We start from the raw sequence: 25,297 nt of genomic DNA, 5'->3' as shown, positions 1-25,297 counted from the left end.
ATCTGTCTACAAGAGTATATGGAGTCAAAGGAAAGCAGAATTTATATCAGTGCATGAAAGTAAACAGAGAAGGTAGTCAGAATTGAGAAGGCTGGAGAAGGATAGGTGAGGGGGATGGTATTAATTACAATTCTTCCAAATATAAAGAATCCTCTGAATATATTACCTATAATTGCTAATGATATCCATGTGTGCGTATTTTCTTTACATAATTAAGGAGAGGCTGGTTCTTTCAGTTTTACCACGGTTTGTTGTATTGGAGATGATTAATGACATGTCGAGTGTGGATGGTGAACAATTACAGCCCCAGTTTCATAAAATCTACATACATCGCTATGAAAATGTGAGGTAAGAAGTCTATTTGCTGTTACCATTTCTGTTCAATTTAAGAAATACCTTGGCTGAAGAAGTCAAATCTTTCACCTAGGATTATAACCAACACTTCCAGTTTATCTTCCATTTTAAATGTCCCAGCATGTTAATTACAAAGTTAAAAGGCCTGGAAAATAATCAGACTCTTAATATCTGTCTGTCATGTTCATCAGGTTTGCCTGACTTGCATGGTTCTTTTAGATTTGCTTAAACAGTTATTGAAGTCGGCCTGTCATGAGCAGTAGAAGTGGTTGTCCTTTGTCCCCAACATTTTAATTATGCAATGTATGATAAAAATCACATAGCCAATTCCCTGCTTTCCCAGCTACATGTTCACAGCAGTAGAGATAGAAAAAGAAATAAATTTTGAAATGGGTAAACATTTTGAAAGGGACCTTCCATAAAGCTGATGGGTACCCGATAGTATAAAAATGCAAATAGAATAATTTAAACTGACTCAAGTCTTGAAATGTAGCTGCCTTATTGACCAAAGAATGAAAAAATTAATACAATATTTTCCATGTTTTATTTAGCATTCTCTTTGCAGACGTGAAAGGTTTTACCAACCTCTCTACAACCCTGTCTGCACAGGAACTGGTGAGGATGCTGAATGAACTGTTCGCAAGATTTGATCGACTTGCACATGTAAGTTAAATCAAGCATAAGTGCAGTGGATGGTCTTTACAACTGCATATGATTTGTAAATTATGGTACTACACCAAGCCCAAAAGTCATCTTGGAGTTAAGCCAGTCATTTTACCTTGCCAGATACAATAATCAGAATTTAGTTTGTTTCTTCTATAATTGTAATTCAAAATTACATTTTTTATGGCTTTTTGTCTTTAATTTTTTCTGATTAACGATTTAAAATGATAGACTGCTGTGAAATTCCCAAGAATTGTGCTGCATTGTAAATTCACTCCACATGTTTATCTGCCTCCATTGCTTTAGCATGATCCACAATTCAATGTGATAGTTTAATATTACAATAACAGAGATATGATTCCTGCTGCCTCACAGGCAACACTTCATGTCAGTTTTGGTTGGAGCTCTACCTTCCAGTGTTCAAGTATATTTCCACACTGTTTTTCATGTATAAAAGGAAAACTAAGAAATGCCAAAAACCTGAAATGAAAAAATATTAAATGCTGAAAATATACAATAGGTCATCTACAGCGAAAAGGAGAATACAGACAAATATCCTGAATATAATGTCTATGGAAACTATGTTAATGTCTATTTCCAGCATTTTATTCTTTTCCTTTTTTTCAATGTGCACTTTTAATGTTTTTATAACTTCTCTCATATTAATATTTGTGCAAGAATTATAGTATGGATCCCAAAGATTAACAAGATGCAATGGATGTTTTTTTTGTTAAGGACAAAATCTGTGCATCAGTAACTAACATCATCAAGTATATTTTAGGATATTTATAAATGAATATCAAGTACCCTTGGTGAAGTAACGGCACTTTCAAGCCACACTGTAAGGCCTAAGTGTGTAATTCAAGCTGATACATAAATGCAATACACGTGAAACTCTGTATTTTCAGAGGTGCTGTTTTTCAGGAGACATTAAATCCATTGCCTGTATCCTAACCCACACCAAGTTCCGTTCACCCATCGACTGTAAGTAGCATGGATCTTGCAGCTGCTTCTGAAATTGCAAGCTTACTTCTAGATTTCTTACAGCTATTTTTACATTTCAGTTGTATAAGATTTTTTTAAAATTTTGATTCATGTTTGGTTCTTTTAAAGGATATTTAGATAAGTACATGAATAAGAAATATTTGGAGGGATATGGGCCAAGTGCAGGGATGTGGAACTAGCGTAGTTGGGATTATGGTCAATATGGACCGAAGGTCTGTTTCTTTTCTGTTTGACTGTACGACTAGGATTCTATGATCTTTGTTCAGTCTAACATAAATTGGCATTCTGTCCAAAAGTGTGATAAATTTTAAATTCTCACCTTTCTGTTCAAATTCCTTAATGAGCTTGGCCCAACTTGTCTCTGTCACCTTTCCCAGACCTTCAACATTCCAAAATCTTTATGCTTCTTCAATTATGGCATTTTGTGCATCCTTGAGTTACTTTGCATAGTCATTGAGTGCTATGCTTTCGGTTGCCTGTATCTATGATTTTCCCAAAATGCTTTTCCAATCCTCTCTCTTCCTGTAAAATGGTCTACGTTTGTGACCAACCTGTTGTAATATCTCTGTCTGCAGTTCAGTATCGTTTATGCTTGATCACATTCCGATTAAGTGCCTAGCGATGCTTTTCTTCAATAACGGTGCTATATAAATGTAAATCGCTGTTATTGTGTTTTAGGCTTTGATATTTGAGTTGATGAAGTATGTGCCTCTTAAGGTTCTGTGATCTGCCACTTTCATATTGATGCTAAATGGTTTCAAATGCTTATTGATGTTAAAATAATAGGGTAACCCAGTAAGATCAAACCTATTCCAGAAGGCACTAAAATGACGTGGGGCAAGACTCCCTTAGGGAATCATGTGATATGAAACTGCATTCATAAAAGTGCCCAGATAATCCATTCGGCATCCTGGAATTTTTTTTAAACCAACTGTGGAATCTTTTAATTGGTAGGAGAAAGTAAATGCTTTTTTTTGCCTGCATTCTCCAGGACAGAGCTTTACACCTGCAATATTAAGCATTTGTGTGTGCAATGTTACATATGGGCATACAAATTTTGAGCAGACATGGCTTATTCATCTATTTGATCCTGCTTCACCTTTCACTGAGATCTTAGCTGATCTGGCTGATCATGACTTATCTGAGTGTAGCCTCAAATCCACAATCTGCCACTTCAGCCCCTTGCTAACAAGTTATTTAATGTTGGGTAGAATGGAATGTACAACCCACATTCCAATACAATATAACTCTTGCAACTTGTTCTTTAATTAATTCATGGAGAGTTTGGTTACATTGTGCATTTTGACTTCCAGAAGCTATTTCACAGAGTAGCACATAATAGACTCAATAGGAGCAATTAATCTGTGGGTTGAAGGCCATGTGGAAATGAGATCAGCAAGTGGACAGAAAATAGAATAGTGGTGAACACTTCTTTTTCAGAAAGGAGAAACATTATATATAAGTACCTTGGGTATACAGAACATAATATAATTAGGTGACCAATTTTGACTGGCTCAGACTTAATGGACCGAAGGAGCCTTTTACTGTGCAGTAGACCTCTATGACTCCATAGTTTCAAACCTTGCAGATGCCACAAAATTCAAAACTCAGATAAACTGTGAGGAAGATAGTGGTAAACTTCAAAAGGACAGAAGCAGACTGACAAAATGGATAGGCACATGGCAGATTAGATCTAATGTAGAGAAATATGGAGTGATTTATTTTGGCAGGAAGGTTGAGGAATGGCAAAAATAAAATAAATGATAGTTTTAATGGGAATTGAATAGTGGAACCAGGGTTTGTATTTACATAAATCTTTGTAGGAGCAAGGTTGTTTTAAAGATGGATTGGATTCGTGCCTTTGTACAACAAGGAAAAGAGTACAGAAGTAAGAAAATAAAAACTTTTATGAAATAGTAGTAAGATATCAGCTAGATTCTTATAGCCAATTTTATGCACCATAATTTAGGAGGATGTTACCGCTTTAGAGAAGGCCAATCAAACAATCCAGTCAAAAACTAAGGCATGCCGAGTGATGAAAGCTAATGGTAGACAGAAAACTGGGAATTTTTTAGGAACCAGCAGCAAACCACTAACCAGCTAATAAGGAAGGAGAAGATGAATTATGAAAGTTCATAGATAATAAATGTACAAAACATATAACAAGAGTCATAGAGATGTACAGCGCAGAAACAGACCCTTCAGTCCAACTCATTCATGCTGACCAGATATCCTAAATTAATCTAATCCCATTTTCCAGGACTTGGTCCATATCCCTCTAAGCCCTTACTATTCTTATACCCATCCAGGTGCCTTTTAAATGTTGCAATTGTACCAGCCTCCACCGCTTAATCTGTCAGCTCATTCCATACACGCACCACCCTCTGGGTGAAAAGTTGTTCCATAGATCTTTTTTTAAATTCTTCCCCTCTCACCCTAAACCTATGCCCTCTAGTTCTGGACTCCCCCACCCAGGGGAAAAGACCTAATCTGTTTACCCTCTCCATGCCCCTCATGATTTTTAAGCCTCTATGAGGTCACCCCTCAGACTTTGATGCTCCAGGGAAAACACCCCCAGCCTATTCAGCCTCTCCCTGTAGCTCAAATTCTCCAACCCTGGCAACATCCTTGTAAATCTTTTCTGAACCCTTTCAAGTTTCACAACCTCCTTCCTGTGGGAGGGAAACCAGAACTGTGCACAATATTCCAAAAGTGGCCTAACTACTGTCCTGTACAGCTGCAATATAACCTCCCAACTCCTATAGTCAATGCTCTGTCCAATAAAGAAGAGCATACCAAATGCCTTCTTCACTAACCTATCTCCCTGTGACTCCACTTTCAAGAAACTATGGACTTGCACTCTTTGTGAAGCAACACTCCCTAGGACCTTACCATTAAGTATATAAATCCTGCCTTTCCAATATAATTTGCCATTCCAAAATACAGCACCTCACATTTATCTAAATTAAACTCTGTCTGCCACTCCTTGGCTCATTGACCCATCTGATCAAGATCTCGTTGTACTCTGAGGTAACCTTCTTTGCTGTCCACTACATCACCAATTTTGGTGTCATCTGCAAATTTACTAACTATACCTCCTGTGTTCGCATCCAAATCATTTATATAAGTGATATAAATGAACCTTGCACCAATCCTTGTGGCACACCATTGGTCACAGGCCTCCAGTCTGAAAAATAACCCTCCAACACCACTCTCTGTCTTCTACCTTTGTGCCAGTCTGTATCCAAATGGCTAGTTCTCTGTGTATTCCATGTGATCTAACCTTGCTAACCAGTCTCCCATTATTGCTTCTTTCGGTACAAAAAATTGTAGAGAGCTGAAGTAAGTGTGGAATCGTTGAATAATAGGGAACACGGAAATAGCAGATAATTTAAACCAATACTTTGCATCAGTCTTCATGGTGGAGAACACAATAAACATCCTAAAGATGACAGATGAGCAAAGTGCTAATAGGAGGAAAGATCTTACAACAGTCTCTATCACAAGGGATAAAGTATTGACAAACTAATGGGACTGAAGCAGACACATAATCTGTTTTATAGGAAGAAATACCAGGATATTGAGAAAAGCTTAATGCAATCAAACAGAGTCAGCATGATTTTGTGGAAGGGAAATCATGTTTGACAAATTTGCTAGAGTTCTTTAAGGATATAATGAGCAGAGTTGATAAAGGGGAACAGATAGATATAGTGTATTTGGGTTTCCAGGAGACCAAGGTGCCTCATAAAAGATTATTGCACAAGGTAGGAGCACAAAGAATATTCGGGATAAAGTGGAATGAAATTTGATTAACACCACAAAAGACAGAGGGTCAGGATTCATTGTTTTTTTTATGCGGAGCAGCATTTCCTCAAGGCTACGCATGGGCACAGCTATTCTAATGTTCAGCACATCATGGCAATGCGGAAGTCCTGTCACACATGGACCTCAGCAGTCTGTGCAAACGAAGGACGAATTAGAGGGAACCATGATGGGGACACTAGAGAAACTGAAGTTGTTCACTTTGGAGCAGAGAAGGATAAAAGGAGGTGAGATAAAGGTGTTGAGAGGGTTTTGAAAGAATAAATAAGGAGAAATAGTTTTCAAGCACAGGTCACTAATCAAAGGCCAACCAACTCTTTCATAAGGATTTATTTCTTGGCTTTTTGTGTTTTTTATTCAAAAATATGGTTCACATTGTTTCCATATTTCTACTTACCAAATTTATGATTTTTAAATCATTTCAAAGTTGTTTAAACTTAAGAATGACAGCACAGCAGGGTCAGTGGCAACTATCTAGAATCACCATTGACAAATTCAGAGAGATATTTGCTTTATGCAGAGATGAATAGCAAGTATGTTAAATGTAGGTAAATATAAAGTGACATGATCTGTCAAAAGTGGGATATGGGTTATACACACAGTAGGAACAAGGTGGAGGGATTTTAATGCCACAGGGCATTGCTGAATCTTGGTGAGCAATCTCAGCAAGGGTGGCACAGTGGCACAGTGGCTCAGTGGTTAGCACTACAGCCTCACAGTACCAGGGACCGGGGTTCAATTCCAGCCTTGGGTGACTGTGTGGCGTTTGCACATTCTCCCTGTGTCTGTGTAGGTTTGCTCCAGTTTCCTCCCACAGTCCAAAGATGTGCAGGTTTGGTGAATTGGCCATGCTAAATTGCCCATGGTGTTAGGTGCATTAGTCAGAGGGGGGTGGGTTACTCTTCGGAGGGTCAGTGTGGACTTGTTGGGCTGAAGAACCTATTTCCGTACAGAGGGGATCTAATCAACTTTATTCTCTCAGGTTGCAAAGAAAATATTCTGGATTAGTGGTGCTGGAAGAGCACAGCAGTTCAGGCAGCATCCAAGGAGCTTCAAAATCGACGTTTCGGGCAAAAGCCCTTCATCAGGAATAAAGGCAGTGAGCCTGAAGCGTGGAGAGATAAGCTAGAGGAGGGTAGGGGTGGGGAGAAAGTAGAGCTTCAGGGCAGAGGAAATGACCTGAGAGTTGCAGTGGGAGAGGGACTCCCTGAGATTCTTGTAGAGAGAGGAGGAAAACTTCTTCAAGGCAGACATCCTTGCAAGAGGATTCGCAGTAGGGTTAAAATCAATGAGGTAAAAACAATGACTGCAGATGCTTTTGCCCAAACGTCGATTTCGAAGCTCCTTGGATGCTGCCTGAACTGCTGTGCTCTTCCAGCACCACTAATCCAGAATCTGGTTTCCAGCATCTGCAGTCATTGTTTTTACCTGCAAAGAAAATAGACTGTTTGACAGTATAGCAAAGGGTATCATATAGAAATTAAAGCAAGGTATTTTAAAATATACCATTTCATTTGTGAGATTGCATTTGAATATTAGGTTGTGCACCATGGGCTGAGAAACACCAACATCAGATTGGCTACCTAGTGTAAATCCTGTTCGATTTTTGTCATTGACTTCAATGGAAAGAAAAATCACTGATTAGGTATGTTTACGTCCTGCCAAAGGTGCATCGTTTGTGCCCACTTTTAAGAACCTACTTCCAAAATGCCATTTATTCGTAATGGAATTGGAGTGTAAACGTAGGGAAATTCTGCTACAAAGCATTGGTAAGGTGAGAGGATGTTTCTTCTGAGAGACTCAAACTAGGAGAGTCAGTCTTAAAATAAGGATTCTCCTGTTTAAGATTAACATGTGAAGATTTCTTGTTTTCTGAAAGGGTTGTTATTCTGTGGAACTCTCCTCCCCAGAGAGCAGTGGAGAGACAGTCATTGAACATTAACGCTAAGTTAGATTCTGAATTGAAGTAGAGATTTAGAAGGTAATAGGGTAGATAGGAAAGCCAAGTGGAGGCCACAGTCAGATCAACCATGATCTTACCAAATGGTGCAGCAGGTTTGAAGTGTTAAATGGCTTATTCCAGTTCCTAATTTGTTTATATGTATGCATATATGCATGATATCATGTTACTACAAAAGATTCATTTGAATGTTACAAGATCAGTATCAGCCCATTGGGGGATGTCAGTAATTGTAGAGTTAAATGATAACAGTGTATCTACTAATTAGAATCATAGAAATGGAGCTCAGGGTGGAATGAGGAGAAATTTCTTTACTCAGGAGAGCTGTTAGGATTTGGAATGCACTGTCTGGGAGAGTTGTGAATGTAATTCCATAGGAGGTTTCAAAAGAGAGTTTGACATAAAGTTGCAAGTGATAAATTTAGAAGGCTATGGAGATAGGGCTGGAGAATGGAACTAGCTGGCTAGCTCTTTCAAGGAGCCAGTACAAACAGAATGGGTCAAATGGTTTCTTGCTGTACTGTAAATTATAGAGTCATGGAGATGCTATACATCCATGCTGTACTGTAGGCGGCATGGTGGCTCAGTGGTTAGCACTGCTGCCTCACAGCACCAGGGTCCCAGGTTTGATTCCAGCCTTGGGCAACTGTCTGTGTGAAGTTTGCACATTCTCCCCGTGTCTGCATGGGTTTCCTCTGGGTGCTCCGGTTTCCTCCCACAGTCCAAAGATGTGCAGGTCAGGTGAATTGGCCATTCTAAATTGCTCATAGTGTTAGGTGCATTAGTCAGAGGGAAATGGGTCTGGGTGGGCTACTCTTTGGAGGGTCGGTGTGGACTGGTTGGGCCGAAGGGCCTGTTTCCGCGCTGTAGGTAATCTAATCTCTATGACTCTATAATTTACAGTACAGCAAGAGATATATTGACCCATTCTGTTTGTACTGACTTCTTGAAAGAGCTAGCCAGCTAGTTCCATTCTCCAGCCCTATCTCCGTAGCCGTCTAAATGTGTCACTTGCAACTTTATGTCAAGCTCTCTTTTGAAACCTCCTATAGAATTACCTTCACCACTCTCCCAGACAGTGCATTCCAAATCCTAACAGCTCTCCTGAGTAAAGAAATTTCTCCTCATTCCACCCCTAGCTCTCTTGCTGACAAGCTTGACATTGTGACCACTAGTTACTGACATACCAAATAGTGAAACAGAATATCCTTCGTTGCCCTGTCAAAATTGTTTATAATTTTGAAAACCTCAATTAGGTCACCTCTTAATCTTTTGTGCACCAAGGAGAATAAGCCCAATTTCTCTCATCTTTCCTTGTATCTAAAATCCCTCATTCCTGATGTAATCCTAATAAATTTCCTTTGCTCTCTCTCCAGGGCTTTAATATTCTTCGTTCAATAAGATGCCCAGAATTAAGCCCAATACTCTAAGTGTGGTCTGACCAATGATGTTTAGAGTATAACATCATTTCTTTGCTTTTATGCCTCTATTTATAAACCCAAGGATCCAATAAGCTTTCTTAACAATTGTTTCAACTTCGCTGGCCACCTTCAGAGAATTATGCACGTGAACCCCGAGGTCCCTCTGCTCCTATACTCCCCTCAAGTTGTACCATTGCTCTGTGTTTCTTTGACCACAATGCATTACCTCACATTTCTCTGCATTGAGATTTATCTGTCAGTTGTCTGCTCATTTGGTCAATCTGTCAATGTTCCTCTGAAGTCACTCAGCATCATCCTCTCACAATTTACTATTCTCCCTCACTTACAAATTTAAAGATTTTACCCTCAACACTCATCTCCAATTGTTTACATAAATCAGAAAAATCAAAGGTCCCAACACCGATCCCTGGGGAACACCATCTTCAACTCACCTCCATTCTGAGAAACGCTGTTCTATACCTACCTTCTGTTTTCTGTTTTTTAGACAACTTCTAATGCACGCTGCCAAGGATCCATCAATCCCAAACATTTCTAATTTGCTAACCAACCTGTCATGTGGCAACAAAAGCTGTCTGAAAGTTCAAATATACAACATCTACAGCACTACCCTCATCCACTGCCTATGTCACCTTGTCAAAATATTTGGTTAAATTTGACAAACATGACCTGGCCTTGACAAAGTCAACATGACATGTTGACTGTGTGGTGTTAACATATTTTTCTCTAAGTGTATATTTATCTTATCCCATATTATGGCCTCTGTCAGTTTTTCCACTATTGATGTCAAACTAATGGGTCTGTAGTTTCCTAGGTGACCCTTTGCCCTTTTCTTAAACAACTACATCACTTTTGCAGTCCTTCAGTTTGCTAGGACTAATCCTGTTTCAAAGAGGTCTGGATAATTTCTGTCAACATCTCCGCAATTTGCTCCTTTACCTGTCTCAGCAATCTAGGATGTATCCCATTTGAGTCTGACAATTTTTCTACCTGGAGTGCTAACGGTCTCTTTAGCACTTCTTCTTTATCTATCACTGTACTGCTCAGTTGCTCAATATCCACCTTTTCAACTGAGCCATTGCTATCATTTTTTTTTAAATTTGGTAAAGACAGAAGTACTCATTTAGTACCTTTGCCCATACTTTGTGGCCATTTCTGGACCTGTTTAAACAGTTCTTCAAAGAATCGGTCAGGGTTCTCTACTAATTTGAATTAATAATCAGAAAAACCTGATACATAACTCAATAATCAGTGAAATGTTCATAGTGTTGAAAGCTAAGTACTAATTTGCAATGGGCAGTTACAGCTAGACTTGTCAAAGTGCATTTTAATCAGAAGAAATTCATTTATTATTGAAGAAAATAGGCACTGAAAATCTGTAAACAACAATTTGCTTTTAGTTAACACTTCTAATGTAAGAACTTGTTCCAAGCAGCTTCACAAAGACAATTTGACACTGAACAACACAAGGTAATATTAGAGCACATGACCAAAGTTTATGTAAAAATACGTGCCATACGATGTATGGTCTTTCAGAGCCTGTCAAGGCACTGTATTTTTTGAAAACTATTTACATATTCTGCCCACTATCCTCCAACTCTAACAGTGACCACCACATCATGCAATATTTTGAAAAGGCAAAATAAAATGACTGGACCAGGAGAAATTTCTGTGAAATTTGTTTCTGATTCTGAAGCTGGTGACTAGGGTATTAAGTATAACCCAAAAGTCTTCTGTGCATACACATGTTTATCACTGTTGAAAACTTGTCCAACTCCCTGTTGATTACTGGCAGTGAAACTACACTTGCTGCATTTTCTGTCAAATTATTCCAGAAGTTAATCTCTCTTCCAAAAAAAAAGCTCCAAACCCTTAGACTATTTCTACCTCTCATAATGGATACATTTTCTGCCCCAACTCTATCTAATTGAAAAAAATCAGTTTTTTTCATTTTCGCTTCTGTGAAGTTACTTAACCTCTCTGAGTTTATTATTCTAAAAGTGCTCCACAATATGGATATAAACCTGCCAAAGACAGGTGTGCTTGAGTACAATTAGGGTTAAAGCCCCAAGAGGTAGTCCCAGACCAGGAACCCGACAAGACTCTATTTACTTCTTGAATTTAATTTGAGCAGGGTTTGAGATGAACGGGGAAAGCTGTGGATGCAGCTGTCAGATAAGACATTGAAACATAATCCAAGTGCTGGGTTCTTGAGCTGTGAAGATTAGGATTGGCTTCAGAGCTGAATCTTATACCTATTTTGGATTCTCTGTGAGCTATCTATTTGGTTTTATTTACTATTGACTTTACTTATAATATTGGAGACTTGCTTCCTTTGAGCATAAGAATAAAGAGTTTTTCATTTCTAATCAACGTTTCTTCAGTACAATCTCTCAATGAATTTTATTAATATTGTTTGCCATCTGATATATTTTCTTGATTTGCTTGATCAGTTCTAATGATATTTTGACCATTGATGTCCAAGTGTCTTTTTAGCTGTAATTTTCTGCTTGCATGTTGTTTAAGAAAGCAATTGTTTACGGTATCTATACATCTTTCAGCAGATGGGTAAATTAAAATCATTTTTTCTCCATTTGATGCCAGTTTGCTTTCAGTCCATTTTTTGCCAGAAGCAAAGACTAATTTCAACCATACTGTGTTTTGTAATGAAATTGGCAGAGAAATATAGCACCTCTAAGAAGGTCTTGCTCCTTAGAATAGGGCATATCCCTTGGTACTCAATAATTAGCTGAAAGACTCATTTACATTGCATATTATCTGTAATTTATGCAATTATATTTTCCAGACAGAATAATACATTTCTAATATGTGACCTGTTGTAATGTGTCACAATGTTTACTAACAAAATGTACTTACTTAAATTTGAATTTAAGTATATTTTTAAGTGCTTCCTATGTGGCCTGCTTATTTTAAGTAAGGTGTGATATGTAAAGGATGCTTGAGATTGTTTTCTTACAGTTTCTGTAATGCTTTTCCCCAGACAACTGATCTAATACGTTTGATCATTGAAGAGAAATTTACCGATTTTTGCTTCTTCCCTCAGCAAATTTGTCAGAGGCTTAATAAATGCTAAATGATGAAAATGATGCATCTGTGCATGTAAAGAGTTCCACTAACACAATTATACAGTACAGTGTAGTAGTTAAACTAATGTATTTTTAATAATATTTTAGGAGCATCACTGCCTTAGAATTAAGATCTTGGGAGATTGCTACTACTGTGTTTCTGGACTTCCTGAACCACGTCAAGACCACGCACACTGCTGTGTTGAAATGGGTCTTAGCATGATCAAGGCAATAAGGTAATTTCATCACAATTATGCAAGTATGCTGAAGCATATTACAAGTGCAGATTTAAGATAATAAAGTTACACAATAGATACATAATACACTAAACATAAGTAATATCATTTGTGGCTCAACTGGTGAAACTGTATGTCTCAGTTAAAACATTATGGGTTTAAGGGCTTCTCCAGTAGATTAGATTAGATTAGATTACTTACAGTAAACAGGCCCTTCGGCCCAACAAGTCCACACCGCTCCGCCGAAGCGCAACCCACCCATACCCCTACATTTACCCCTTACCTAACACTACGGGCAATTTAGCATGGCCAATTCACCTGACGTGCACATCTTTGGACTGTGGGAGGAAACCGGAGCACCCGGAGGAAACCCACGCAGATACGGGGAGAACGTGCAAACTCCACACAGTCAATCACCTGAGGCGGGAATTGAACCCGGGTCTCTGGCGCTGCGAGGCAGCAGTGCTAACCACTGTGCCACCGTGCCGCCCACCGGTACTTGAGCACAAATCATAAGAAATGAAATTCCTCTTTCGTACTGAGGGAGAGCTGAGCTGTTAGAGATGCTGCTTTCAGATGAGACATTAAATCCTATTGTCCTATCAGTGGTTGTAAGCAATTCCATTTTAAAGAACCATTTCGAAGAACGTTGTCTCTTGCCAATTTTTAACCCTCAGTCAGCATCACAGAACAACAATATTATCAGGTTATTATCATATTGATGTCTGTGAAATTTTGCAATTTTTAAAAAAAATTGTTGATCTATTCTCTATATTGCAACAGTGGCTAAAGTTCAAAATTATCTCAATGGCTTTTTAGCAGGGAAAATCCTGAAGTCATGATCAGTGCTAGAAACGCAAGACTTTCCTGTTTGTAATGCATTTAAAGCATTTAATAATGATTATTACTGAAATGAATAAACACACTAAATATTGATTTTCCTGGGGATTTAAATGTTTCTTATATTTAACTGGACTGGACATTAATATTTTGACTCATTACAATTAGAATAATAAAATGTAGTGGTTAAATGTGCAGTCAACAATAAAAATTGTGTATTGGTACAAATATTGGTTTCCAATTTGTAGCTAGAGCATGCTACTTGTGGATTTATGGCATTTGTAAATTATGCAAGAAAATTTGTGATACTTATTTAACCCGCCAACATATTTAATTAATAAAACATCTATTTTGCTCACCTCCCAGTTAACTATACTTGCAGTAGATCTATTAAAATGTATCAGTGTCACCTCAGTGGTAATGCTTTAGCTTCCAAGTTAGAAGATTAGGGAATTCAAGGCCCACGCTAGAAACCTGAGTGTGTAAACTGGAGTCTCATGGCATAGTTCTCTTGTTGCTACCTCTGGGCAAGAAAGACTGGGTTCTGGTCCTATCTTGCATTGCAGATATGTCCTACTGTGGCTGAGCAGGTTGAGTTTTTTAAAAAAATACTTTTTTAAAATTCACGTTCCCAATGAAGGGCTTCTGCCTGAAACGTCAAGTCTCCTGCTCCTCGGATGCTGCCTGATCTGTTGTACCTTTCCAGAGCCACACTTTTCGACTCTGACTCTCCAGCATCTGCAGTCCTCACTTACTCCTTTTTTTAAAAAAAATTATGTCAGCCATAACCTTCTAATTGAAAGGAGACAGTTTCACCAGCTGAGCCACAACTGTATTATGTGGGTTTACTTTATTGTGTAACTTTATTATCCTAAATCTCAGATTGAGAGGTGGTAGCTTTTGGTATAACATGTTAAAGAAAGTCCCATTTGCTCTCATAGTTGGCATAAAATGATACTATTTGACAAAAATCAGATGTGTTCCTTTAATATTCTAGACAATATTTATGTCTAAACCAATATCATTCATCACAGAGTCTCTGTTCATTTATCTCAATTTTGTAAAGCTTTATTGGAGATGCAAGTAAAAATGGCAAGATCTCCAACTTGTTATCATTGATTATATTTTATATATCTCTTTCTAAAATTGCAGTGTAATTTTGAATATTGGTGTAAATTTTAATGCTATGCAAGTCCAATTTTTTAGCATTGTAAGAATTTTAGTTACTACTTCTATAAATGCATTATTCTTGCATGTCGCAGAAATTTTAAGGAGGCTGAGAAAATTAATAGGAGTCACTGGGCATGGCCACCTTTCTATACTCCTAACCCAAGCCTGTCCACATCATTAGCAGATCCAACATAGATTTGCTGGAAATACAGAACAAGAAGTCTTGGTTTTGAGAACTATTTCAGACCTACCATGAAATAACATTGAATAATCTGGAAATGCAAACTTTTGTTTGAGCTTTTAGAGTGAGGCTGTGAACAATGCTCCTGTTCACAATGGGAAGTTCATAAGTGTGTCAGTAAAACAGGCAAAAATTACTGCTAATTTAAATTAATTTGCCAAGCTTTAAACCATGTTTTGCTTTTGACTCATCCTTCCACCTAACTGAGGCAGAGCAGTCTAGATGTGATTGCACTGAACGAGGTGCAGAGGAGATTCACCAGGATGTTGCCTGGGAGGGAGCAGTTTAGATCTGAAAGAAGCCTAGACAAACTCTGGTTCTTTTCTTTAGAAATAGAAATACTGAGAGGAGACCTGATTGAGGGCATATAGGAATACAAGGGTTAATGATAGAGTGGAATGAAAGCTGCCTTTCCCCTTAATTGAAGGGTATTGCTGTAAGATGAAAGGCAGGGATTTAGAGGGGATTTTAGAAAAAGTTTTTTCACCCAGAGGGTAGTGGGAACCTGGAAAGCACTGCCTGAGAGGGTAAAAATAATTCGGCTGGAACCAGGTATTGTTAAAACATTCACGGCGATGTGTCAGGTGCTGTAAAGTGAGACGAGTGTACATTTAAATACTTTTTTTTGTGGGTGCAGAGTTGATGTGCTGAAAGGCCTTTTTAAAGTGTGTAATTCTGTGGATCTATTCCATGAATTCCACACAGACCCTACACACTGCACAGGAGACAGACACTGAGATCCCTTATTCCCCAACAGTTCTAATGCATTAGCTCCCTGTATACTGTACACGTGCCCAAACAGATCCCACTGACCATTTAATCCACACTTATCCATTCAGAGGCTGGGGAAAGAACATTGATGTTTTGATCAAGATAGGCAATGGTGCCAGCAGAACCCATTGCCCCATATACACCTTGTTTGTCTTGCTATCACACACTGCAGTAGGCTTTCGACACAGACTTTGATCCATGTTCCATTCTGTGGCATGACTTTACATATGGTACTGTACCAATCAGGGCTACACAGAGGCACAAACAAACAAATAGAGCACAATACAAAACATATTCATCCAAACATACATTTATATAGCGCAAAATGTTCCCCGTGTCACCAAAGAGCCTTCAAAAGGGCTTTTTCCACTGAGAGTTGTCCCGGGTTCTGCAGCCCGGGTAGAGGGAGCCTACTTGGCAGTGAGGCTTGTTAGTGCTGGAGCCAACCCTGGGGCAGATAGTGTCTGAGTGGCCAAGACATTGCTGAGGCTCTCCTTGCCTATCACGACTGATCATGGTTATTTACACATTTCAGACTTAGACCTTTCTGTCTGTGGCCACACTCAGAAACCCTTATCTGAGTCCTCTGTGGTGGAAATGTTCATTGACCTCACCATCTGATAAACTAGCTGATAATATGCCTACTAGCCCTGGTAGAGCTGCAGCCCACTCAGGCCCGAATGGTTTACAATGTGCACATTCTACTCACTCGCCTGAAAGGTAGTTATGCTAGTGTCTGAAAATATTAGACCAAGTGAGGAGGCCTGCTTGTCAGTTTTATGCTGCTGTTCTCTCGCATTCTGCTGGGGCTGCTGCAATGGTTGAAAATAGAAAACCTGAAGTTGGTGTGAGAGAAGTGGGAAGCAACAGATGCTCATGGTCACACCAATAACAGCTCACTCATTACCTCAGATCACAGGATGAGAAGGCGCGAGGAGGTTGCCAAGGGGTACAGGACAGGAACATGCCATCATCCTCAATGATCTCAGCAATGGCAAAGGCAGTTAGTTTCATGATGCTGTAGGCTATCTCTGTAATCTTTAGGAGATGCAATATCCTTGCTCTCCACTGCTTCTGCGCTGTTCCCTTTAATTCTAAGCCGAGAAGAAAGAGGGAAGAGGTGCCTGCAAAAGCTGAATAGCTGAGGGCATGTGGATGCAGCTCTGAGTAGGATGGAATCTGCCACCAATGGTAGGTTTGTGAGAATGAAGTTGAGTATTTGGATGTTAGGTCCATGTCCTGAGTACCAGCGAGTGCTGATGCGTGAGTAATGGGTTGTGCTACTTTGTGAAACATAAGACGTTGGTGTAAAAGGATGAAGATGGATTCACTGACTTTGTCCAAGTGAGATTATTGTACCATGTGGCACTTCAGCCAATTCCTCAGATCCAGGTGAAGAGACTGTCTTGAACCTCTACTTGCTACCCTTTCTGAAAATGCTCCAAATTGGCTTCCCAACCTTCAAGGAACAGTAGCTTACCTCCTTCTGTCCACTCCCAAAAATAATACCTCCACTGTTACATCTGTTACACTGAAAAGTCTCTCTGTTCTGGTTTTCATATGTACACATTATAATTTATAGCAATAGTACTCAATGCCTTTAAAAGGGACAGACTGCTGTTAAGAGCAGAAGGCTGACTATACCCATGTTAGTACATTACAATACAGTCCCCTCTGGAGCACAAATACAGCCACTGACTATACCACATGTTAGTACATTACAATACAGCCCCCTCTGGAGCACAAATACAGCCAGCAGTACTGTGGTCACTGGACCCCCTGCTACTTCATAACAAAGTGGTGGCAGCACCAACATTACTCCTTGCCCGCCTTCAGAATCCACATGGGTTAGTAACTCCAATGTTTGATTAATGCCAATTTATAGTACACTGGGTCTATTTTTCTTCTTCATGAACGGTTTTAATATTAAAAATAACACGTAAGCATCAATGTGTGATATCTTATTTTAATACATGGATTTTAAAGATTAGGTAAAGAGAAGACCTGTGGCCATTAGGTTAGGTGAAGACAGTTGCCTCAAGAACTGATCATAAAATCGATTTACAAGGATGTTGCCAGGATTGGAGGATTTGAGCTATAGGGAGAGGCTGAATAGGCTGGGGCTGTTTTCCCTAGAGCATCAGATGCTGAGGAGTGACCTAATAGAGGTTTATAAAATCATAAAGGGCCATGGATAGCGTAAATTAACAAGGTGTTTTCCCTGGGGTGGGTGAATCCATAACTAGAGGGCATAGATTTAGGGTGAGAGGGGAAAGATATAAAAGAGACCTAATGGGCAACTTTTTCACACAGAGAGTGGTGTGTGTATGGAATGAGCTGCCAGAGGAAGTGATGAAGGCTGGTACAATTACAACATTTAAAAGGCATCTGGTATATGAATATTGTATATGAATAGGAAGGGTTTGGAGGGATATGGGCCGGGTGTTGGCAAGTGGGACTAGATTAGATTGGGATTTCTGGTCAGCATGGATGAGTTGGATTAAAGGGTCTGTTTCCGTGCTGTACATCTCTATGACTCTATGACTAAGATTCACTTTTTGACATTTAACAGTTCTCTCTTGAGAAATGACTGGCACTTAAACACAACAAAATGTCACCATTGTACTTTAAGTGTCACATGCAACTGGGTTATAATGTGTTTTATTGTAATGATTTGCCAGTTCAAAATCCCTCTTGTGCTTTCAAACTCAATTTATGAGCGTGTGCTGTCTGGAAAGGTCCAGCCTTTAAGACATAAGTAACACTGAAGAAGACACTAAATTGTTGATAAAAAGACTATAATTTTTCTGCAGCAAATATTTGTTAATTGAACTAATTAAGCAAATGTTATAAATGTCTAAACTTTAAATAACTAACAGTAAAAGGAAAAGCATAATGCTGCGGATGCTGGAAATCTGAAATTAAAAAGAAAATGCTGGAAATACACAACAGAGCATTAGGCATTGTCCATGAAGAGAGATTAAAAGTTGCATTATCTGCTAATTGTGCGGGCAATTACTTTAAAACAGGAATGCACAAATGGAAAACTGACCCTTAACTAAAATGTGATTGTTTGTTAATATATATGTGATGGTATAATTTTGTTGAATATTACCACTTAAAGATTTTACATCACTGTTTTATTGAAGCTATTATCCATTTGTATTTGCCTTACAATTATAAGGTTATAGTAGTTTGCTTGTTTTAATGTTTGAAAACTTCAGTAATTTTTATCTCATTTTTTTGGCTAGATATGTGAGAGTCCACACAAAACATGAGATTGATATGCGTATAGGAATACACTCTGGATCGGTGCTTTGTGGAGTGCTTGGGCTTCGGAAATGGCAATTTGATGTCTGGTCCTGGGATGTTGATATTGCAAACAAATTGGAGTCTGGTGGAATCCCTGGGTAGATATCATGACCTTTATACAAGGCATAAGCAATTTATTCTTCCTTGAATAATAAATTTAAAACGCTCTTGTTATAAACACTTGTGGGCGGGATGGTTCATTGGAGGGAACTGATTGTATCTCCGATCATATGTTTGTTTGCAGGAGGATTCACATTTCTAAAGCGACACTGGATTGTCTAAATAATGATTATGAGGTTGAAGAAGGGCATGGGAAAGAGAGAAATGAGTTTCTGAGAAAACACAATATTGAATCGTACCTGATCAAGCAACCAGAAGAAAGCCTGTTGACTTTGCCTGAAGACATTATGAAAGAATCCAGTACACCTCCTGACAGTAGAAACAGTGCCACAACATTTACTGAAGGTTCCTGGAGTCCTGAACTTCCATTTGATAATATTGTTGGAAAACAGAACGTAAGACAGCTTTTATCTGATGTACCTTCTCGGTTGTTCTTGAATTAGTGTAAATCATTTAAGGGAGTTTTTTTACTGATCATTAGAAATGATCATGAAATCCTGCCATCACTATGCATTCATTTTCTAAAATTGTATGCTTGAAGTCTTGCACGTGTATAACAGTTGATACAATTACAACATAATAGTTTTCTCAGTGGGAATCGGTTTAGCTCAGTTGGCTGGATTGTTGATTTACAGAGCAGTGGGATGCCAACAGCATGGGTTAAATTCCCACCACTGGTTTGGGATTACCATGAAGGATTCTCCTTCTCAACCTCTTCCCTCGCCTGAGGTCTGGTGACCCTCAGGTTAAATCACCACCAGTCACTTTCTCTCCCATGAGAGAGCAGTTCCTTTGGTCTGTTAAGACTATGGTAACACATTGGGAAAAGTGAGGACTGCAGATGCTGGAGATCAGAGCTGAAAAAGAAAGGCTTATGCCCGAAACGTTGATTCTCCTGCTCCTTGGATGCTGCCTGACCTGCTACGCTTTTCCAGCAACACATTTTTCAGCTATGGTAACACATCACCAACACCAGGTTTTCTCAGTAGATCATGATGCTTTTGGGTTATCATCTGGCTTAATTTAGGGAAGCAGTTTGTCTTTGTATATTTACATTTGATTACATTGTGGCCTGGTGTGGAGTACCTATGTTGTGATGCTCATGGCAATGTAGTTGAGAACAAGCTGGATAGGTCAAATTGTCTAGTCCTGTCCATATTGTCACGTATGTTTGTATCATTCTCTCCTATTGTTTGGAAGCACATTTGTGATGTAGTGTTTGACTGGGGACACCTGTACTGGGGCACCTCTATGACTTTGGGACATTAACTACATGTGCAAGCTCAATTTTCACTACTTATTGTGGAAAGCCTTCCAATACCACAATAATGTAGAAAGAGATGAGACCAAAGTTTACAGAGGTTCATAATGATTAACCAATAAAAAATATGTTTTCTTTTTATGGAAATATTAGACAGCAGTGTTGTAATTAGAGAGATAACAAAACAGTAAAGGATTTAACTGAATTTCCAGATTAGTCACTTTATTTTCCATTTCATCGTTGGAAAAGATGACTTCAGTATTTACAGAAAGGGGTGGAGCAGGAGAAGGTGGGATTCGGTGGTGTTGGTGGTGCAGTAATAGCAGGTTTTCATTCATGCTGTATGAAAAAGCAGATTTCCTCGTTCTGCTCAATTCAACAATAAGATCTGATTAATATGTTTTAGTTCTGATTGTAAACACCAAAATTAAGAGACTGTATGTTAGGAGGCCTTCAACAAAGGTTGTCTGGAATGGAAATAAGAGAGCAAAGGATGAGGAAGGCCACAAATAGAGGAAGGGTGTAGAGTAAAGATGCGATCTGAGACCCATATTATTGGAGATTGGATGTCAGTCTGAGACCATGATAGTTTCCTTAGTAGGTCACAGTGCTTTCAGGTTCTTACCTGCCTTAACTGAGCGAAGCAGTTTCTCTTTGTGTGCTTTATTTCGTGGCACTTGAGAGGTCTGGTGTGGAGTAGCTATGTTACATAAGGCATTGTAGTTGTGAAGACAAGCTGGATAGGTCAACGTGTCAGGTCCTGTCCATTTCAATGGGCTGAGGAGTGGCAGATGGAGCTTAATTTAGATAAATGCAAGGTGCTGCATTTTGGAAAATCAAATCAGAGCAGGACTTATACACTTAATAGTAAGGTTCTGGGAGTGTTGCTGAACAAAGAGACCTTGGAGTGCAGGTTCATAGTTCTTTGAAAATGGAGTATCAGGTAGATAGGATAGTGAAGATGACATTTGGTATGCTTTCCTTTATTGGTTAGAATATTGAGTACAAGAGTTGGGAGGTCATGTTGCGGCTGTACAGGACATTGGTTCGGCCACTGTTGGAACATTGCGTGCAATTCTGGTCTCCTTCCTATTGGAAAGATGTTGTGAAATTTGAAAGGGTTCAGAAAAGATGTACAAGGATGTTGCCAGTGTTGGAGGGTTTGAGTTATAGGGAGAGGCTGTACAGGCTGGGGCTGTTTTCTCTGGAGCGTCAAAGGCTGAGGGGTGACCATGTAGAGATTTATAATATCATGAGGGGCATGGATAGATTAAATAGACAAGGTCTTTTCCCTAGAGTGGGGGAGTCCAGAACTAGAGGGCATAGGTTTAGGGTGAGAGAGGAAAGATATAAAAGGGATCTAAGGAGCAACTTTTCATGCAGAGAGTGGTAAGTGTATGGAATGAGCTGCCAGAGGAAGTGTTGGAGGTTTATACAATTACAGCATTTGAAAGGCATCTGGATGGGTATATGAATAGGAAGGGTTCAGAGGTTATGGGCCAAGTGCTGGCAAATGGGACTGGATTGGGTTGGGATATCTGGTTGGCATGGACGAGTTGTGCTGAAGGGTCTGTTTCCATGCTGTACAGTTCTACATCACTGTGTTTGTCCCATTTTCTCCGACTGTCTGGAAGCAGGTTTATGGTGTAATGTTTCACCATGTACTGGGAAGAAGGGGATGGAAAACTGAGTTGAGTCTTAATGGAGATCAGCTGGTGATGTTGGTGGGGGAGTGCAGAAGCCAGTTTTCTCAGTGGTTACGTGGGGTGGAGATGATGGAATTGTGAGATTAGAGACTATTGCAGCAGACTAGAGAAATCAGAAGCTAGAGATTGGAGGGGAGATCAGGAAGATTTGGAGTCCACATCCAGGAATTCAAAGGAGGAAGGGGTAGGGATTGGTTAGAATTCTTTTATTCATTCACAGAATGAGGATGCAGCATTTATTGACCATTCATAGTTGCTCATGAGAAGATGATGGTGAGCTCACAGGAATGGGATCAGAAAGGCAAAGCCAGGGTGCCAGTAGATTACTTTGGTGAACTGAGAGGTAGCACTCCAGGTTTTCCTTGTTCATAAGCAGTGGTATACAGACCATTTATTCTTGAATAGATCAATCCTCATCTATCTCTAGCTCTCAGGTTTCCTGAAGTCCACGTAAAGTGAATTACATTTAAAACTTGAAAAGAGAAAGCACCATTGAAATGTTAAAATATGGGGCTCACCTCTGAACAATGGATACATCACCAAGCAACTTAACCTCATTCTGCCTCTGTTAGAACTGAAGGTTCAGGCATTTAATGTGCATTAGGTTCAGTTTCATTTTGTGAATTTTAACATTCTTCCTCACCCAGACCAACCTGTTTGTCTGTGTTAGTGTTCCCTTCAATTTTCTGTATAACCTATGCATTTTTGGAGACATGATTGATAATCTTGTTGACAGACTATAAATCAGTTTTCCTCAGGAGATTTTGCAGATGGAAGTCAAGTATTTTATTCCTGATAACTGGAATATGTCCAGTCAAGCACATTTGCAAAAAATGAAGTGCATTCACCTTTATGTGAAGAGGTTAAGGTTTAGATTCAGTTCCTGGAATCCTCTTAAGGAAGAGATAGTAATTATCTTCCAGATTACCTGCCATAGAAAGGCAAATTGGGCTCAAAATGGACTTTCTGCTTCATGAAGATTAACTATGGCGAAACTGAAGTATTTTATTTTAATTGTAAGACTTCTATTAATTACATTGACAGATTGAGCTGGGAGAACTCATCTAAAAGTACTTTGGTACTTCAGGTACAAATATGTCTTCTCAAGTTGCACAGAATCCATTAAGTTTGCCACAATAAGTAGCAAGTAATGATACGTATTAAAGGCTGTAGAATCAGTCAAGTCACTTTGGGACACCAGCTCACAACCTCCAACTGACTGGGCACTTGCCTCTTGCTGTGTTCGCTTGAATGGAACCTATGTAAGTTCCTGTCTTCCTCTTGCTGCGTACCTGGCTGCAAAATGGTTCTGTAAGTAGTCAGTGGTATGCCCAAGCTCTGATTGACTTGTCAATGCATGAACAATACATGATCAGTCTTGGATTGGCAAGGTGGTATAAAACCAGTTTCTGATCAGTTTCTTAAGTTGTGGAGGTGCCAGTGTTGGACTGGGGTAACAAAGTTAAAAATCACACATCACCAGGTTATAGTCCAACAGGTTTGCTTGGGAGCACTACTCCTTTATTAGTTAACTAGTGGGGCAGGATCATAGGACACAAAATTTATAATAAAAGATCAAAGTGTCATATAACTGAATGCGATGCATTGAACAAATCTAGATTGCTGTTAAGTCTTTAATCATTTAGAATGGGTTGCACATTTCGTTTCATTAATATGTAAACCCCAGAATTTCTTTTAAGTCACATTCCTGAGATAACTTAAAGTTTTATAAAAAAAAGGACATCTCAGCTCAGACAATGCATTAAAGGTGTGAGGTTAGAGTCTGTCTGTATCCCAATCTTGAATCAGACTGGTTCTGTTTCCAAAGTAGGAATTTATAAAATGTCACATAGACTGACTGCCTCCAGATTGTGTACTTTTTGAATAAAGTAGAATGTATCTGCAAATACAAATCTGGAAATGCAAATTCACCCCATAGACTTCTATGTGTATGTGCATGCATGTGAGGGAGAGAGAGAATGAGAGAGTGTGTATGGGAGAGACAGAGAGAGTGTGTGTGAGTGAATGTGTATGTGTATGCATGAGTGTGTGAGGGTATGTGTGTGTGTGTCTGAGAGAGTGTGTGTATGAGGGTCTGCGTGAGTGTGCGAGTGTGATCATGTTTAAATGTCTGCGTGTGTGTGTTTGTGTGTATGTGCATGTATGTGAATGAGAGTGTATACTGTGGTGGGGTCACCTGTAGTGTGACATGAACTCAAGATCCTGGTTGAGGCTGTCCTCATGGGTACTGAACTTGGCTTTCAGCCTCTGTTTGGCAATTGTGTTTTTGTGAATCCTGAAGTCCACCTTAGAAGACAGTCACCTGAAGATCTGAGGCTGAATGTCCCTGACCGCTGAAGTGTTCCCTGACTGGGAAAGAACACTGCTGTCTGGCGATTGTTGTGCATGTCCATTCACCTGTTGTAGCGTCTGCTTGGTCTCGCCAATGTGCCATGCCTCAGGGCATCCTTGTCTGCAGTGTATGAGATAGACAACTTTGGCTGTGTCACATGAGTATTTGCCACACATGTGGTGGGTGGATAGAATATAGTCATACTCTAACCTCATACCTCTAATGCATTGTCTGAGCTGAGATGTCATTTTTTTATAATAAAACCTTAAGTTATCTCAGGAATGTGACTTGAAAGAAGTTCTGGGATTCAAATATTAATGAATCAAAACCTGCAACCCATTCTAAGTGATTAAAGACTTAACAGCAATCTAGGTTTGTTCAATACATTGCATTAGTTGTATGATACTTTGACCTTTTACTTTAAGTTCTGTGACCTATGATCCTGCCCCACTAGTTACCTGATGAAAAAGCAGTGAACCAAAAGCTAGTGCTTCCAAACAAACTTGTTGGATTATAACCTGGTGTTGTGATTTTTAACAATTTCTTAAGGGTGATGGTCAGGTTACTGACATCACTTCCTGTTATCTCCTGACTGGGTCCCTAAGGTGTCAGTCACTTTGAATAAGTCTTTGTTTGTTTTTCAGAAATAGGGGAATCAAATCCTATCAATGTGCTGAAGAGAGCATTTGAAAAAATCCAAAAGAGATTGTACAGTCTGGATTGTCTTTTAAAAAATCTTTATTTTGTTAATTAAACACAAATATTATAAGGTACTAAGTTACAAGATCTAGCAAGATAAACTCAGGAAATACAACTTGTCATAAGAACTACACAGAGGAGAAAGTGAGGACTGCAGATGCTGGAGATCAGAGCTGAAAATGTGTTGCTGGAAAAGCGCAGCAGGTCAGGCAGCATCCAAGGAGCAGGAGAATCGACGTTTCGAGCATAAGCCCTTCTT

General features: G+C 39.2%; 1 protein-coding gene across 6 annotated transcripts in view; it reads left to right on the top strand.

Moving 5' to 3' along the window:
* The window catches only part of adcy8 (adenylate cyclase 8 (brain)), a 124,257-nt gene that overhangs the window by 11,880 nt on the left and 87,080 nt on the right, over positions 1-25,297 (top strand). For all 6 annotated transcript variants that reach the window (XM_043688256.1, XM_043688254.1, XM_043688253.1 and 3 more), the window contains exons 3-7: positions 218-348; positions 906-1,017; positions 12,438-12,565; positions 18,839-18,997; positions 19,144-19,414. In XM_043688256.1, the coding sequence (XP_043544191.1) occupies positions 218-348; positions 906-1,017; positions 12,438-12,565; positions 18,839-18,997; positions 19,144-19,414 (801 nt within the window). The remainder of the gene's footprint in view (positions 1-217; positions 349-905; positions 1,018-12,437; positions 12,566-18,838; positions 18,998-19,143; positions 19,415-25,297) is intronic.

Source organism: Chiloscyllium plagiosum, chromosome 4, assembly GCF_004010195.1.
Source record: "Chiloscyllium plagiosum isolate BGI_BamShark_2017 chromosome 4, ASM401019v2, whole genome shotgun sequence".
NCBI lineage: Eukaryota > Metazoa > Chordata > Chondrichthyes > Orectolobiformes > Hemiscylliidae > Chiloscyllium > Chiloscyllium plagiosum.
The sequence above is the reverse complement of the archived record's forward strand: the minus strand, read 5'-3'. Positions and strand labels throughout refer to the sequence as shown.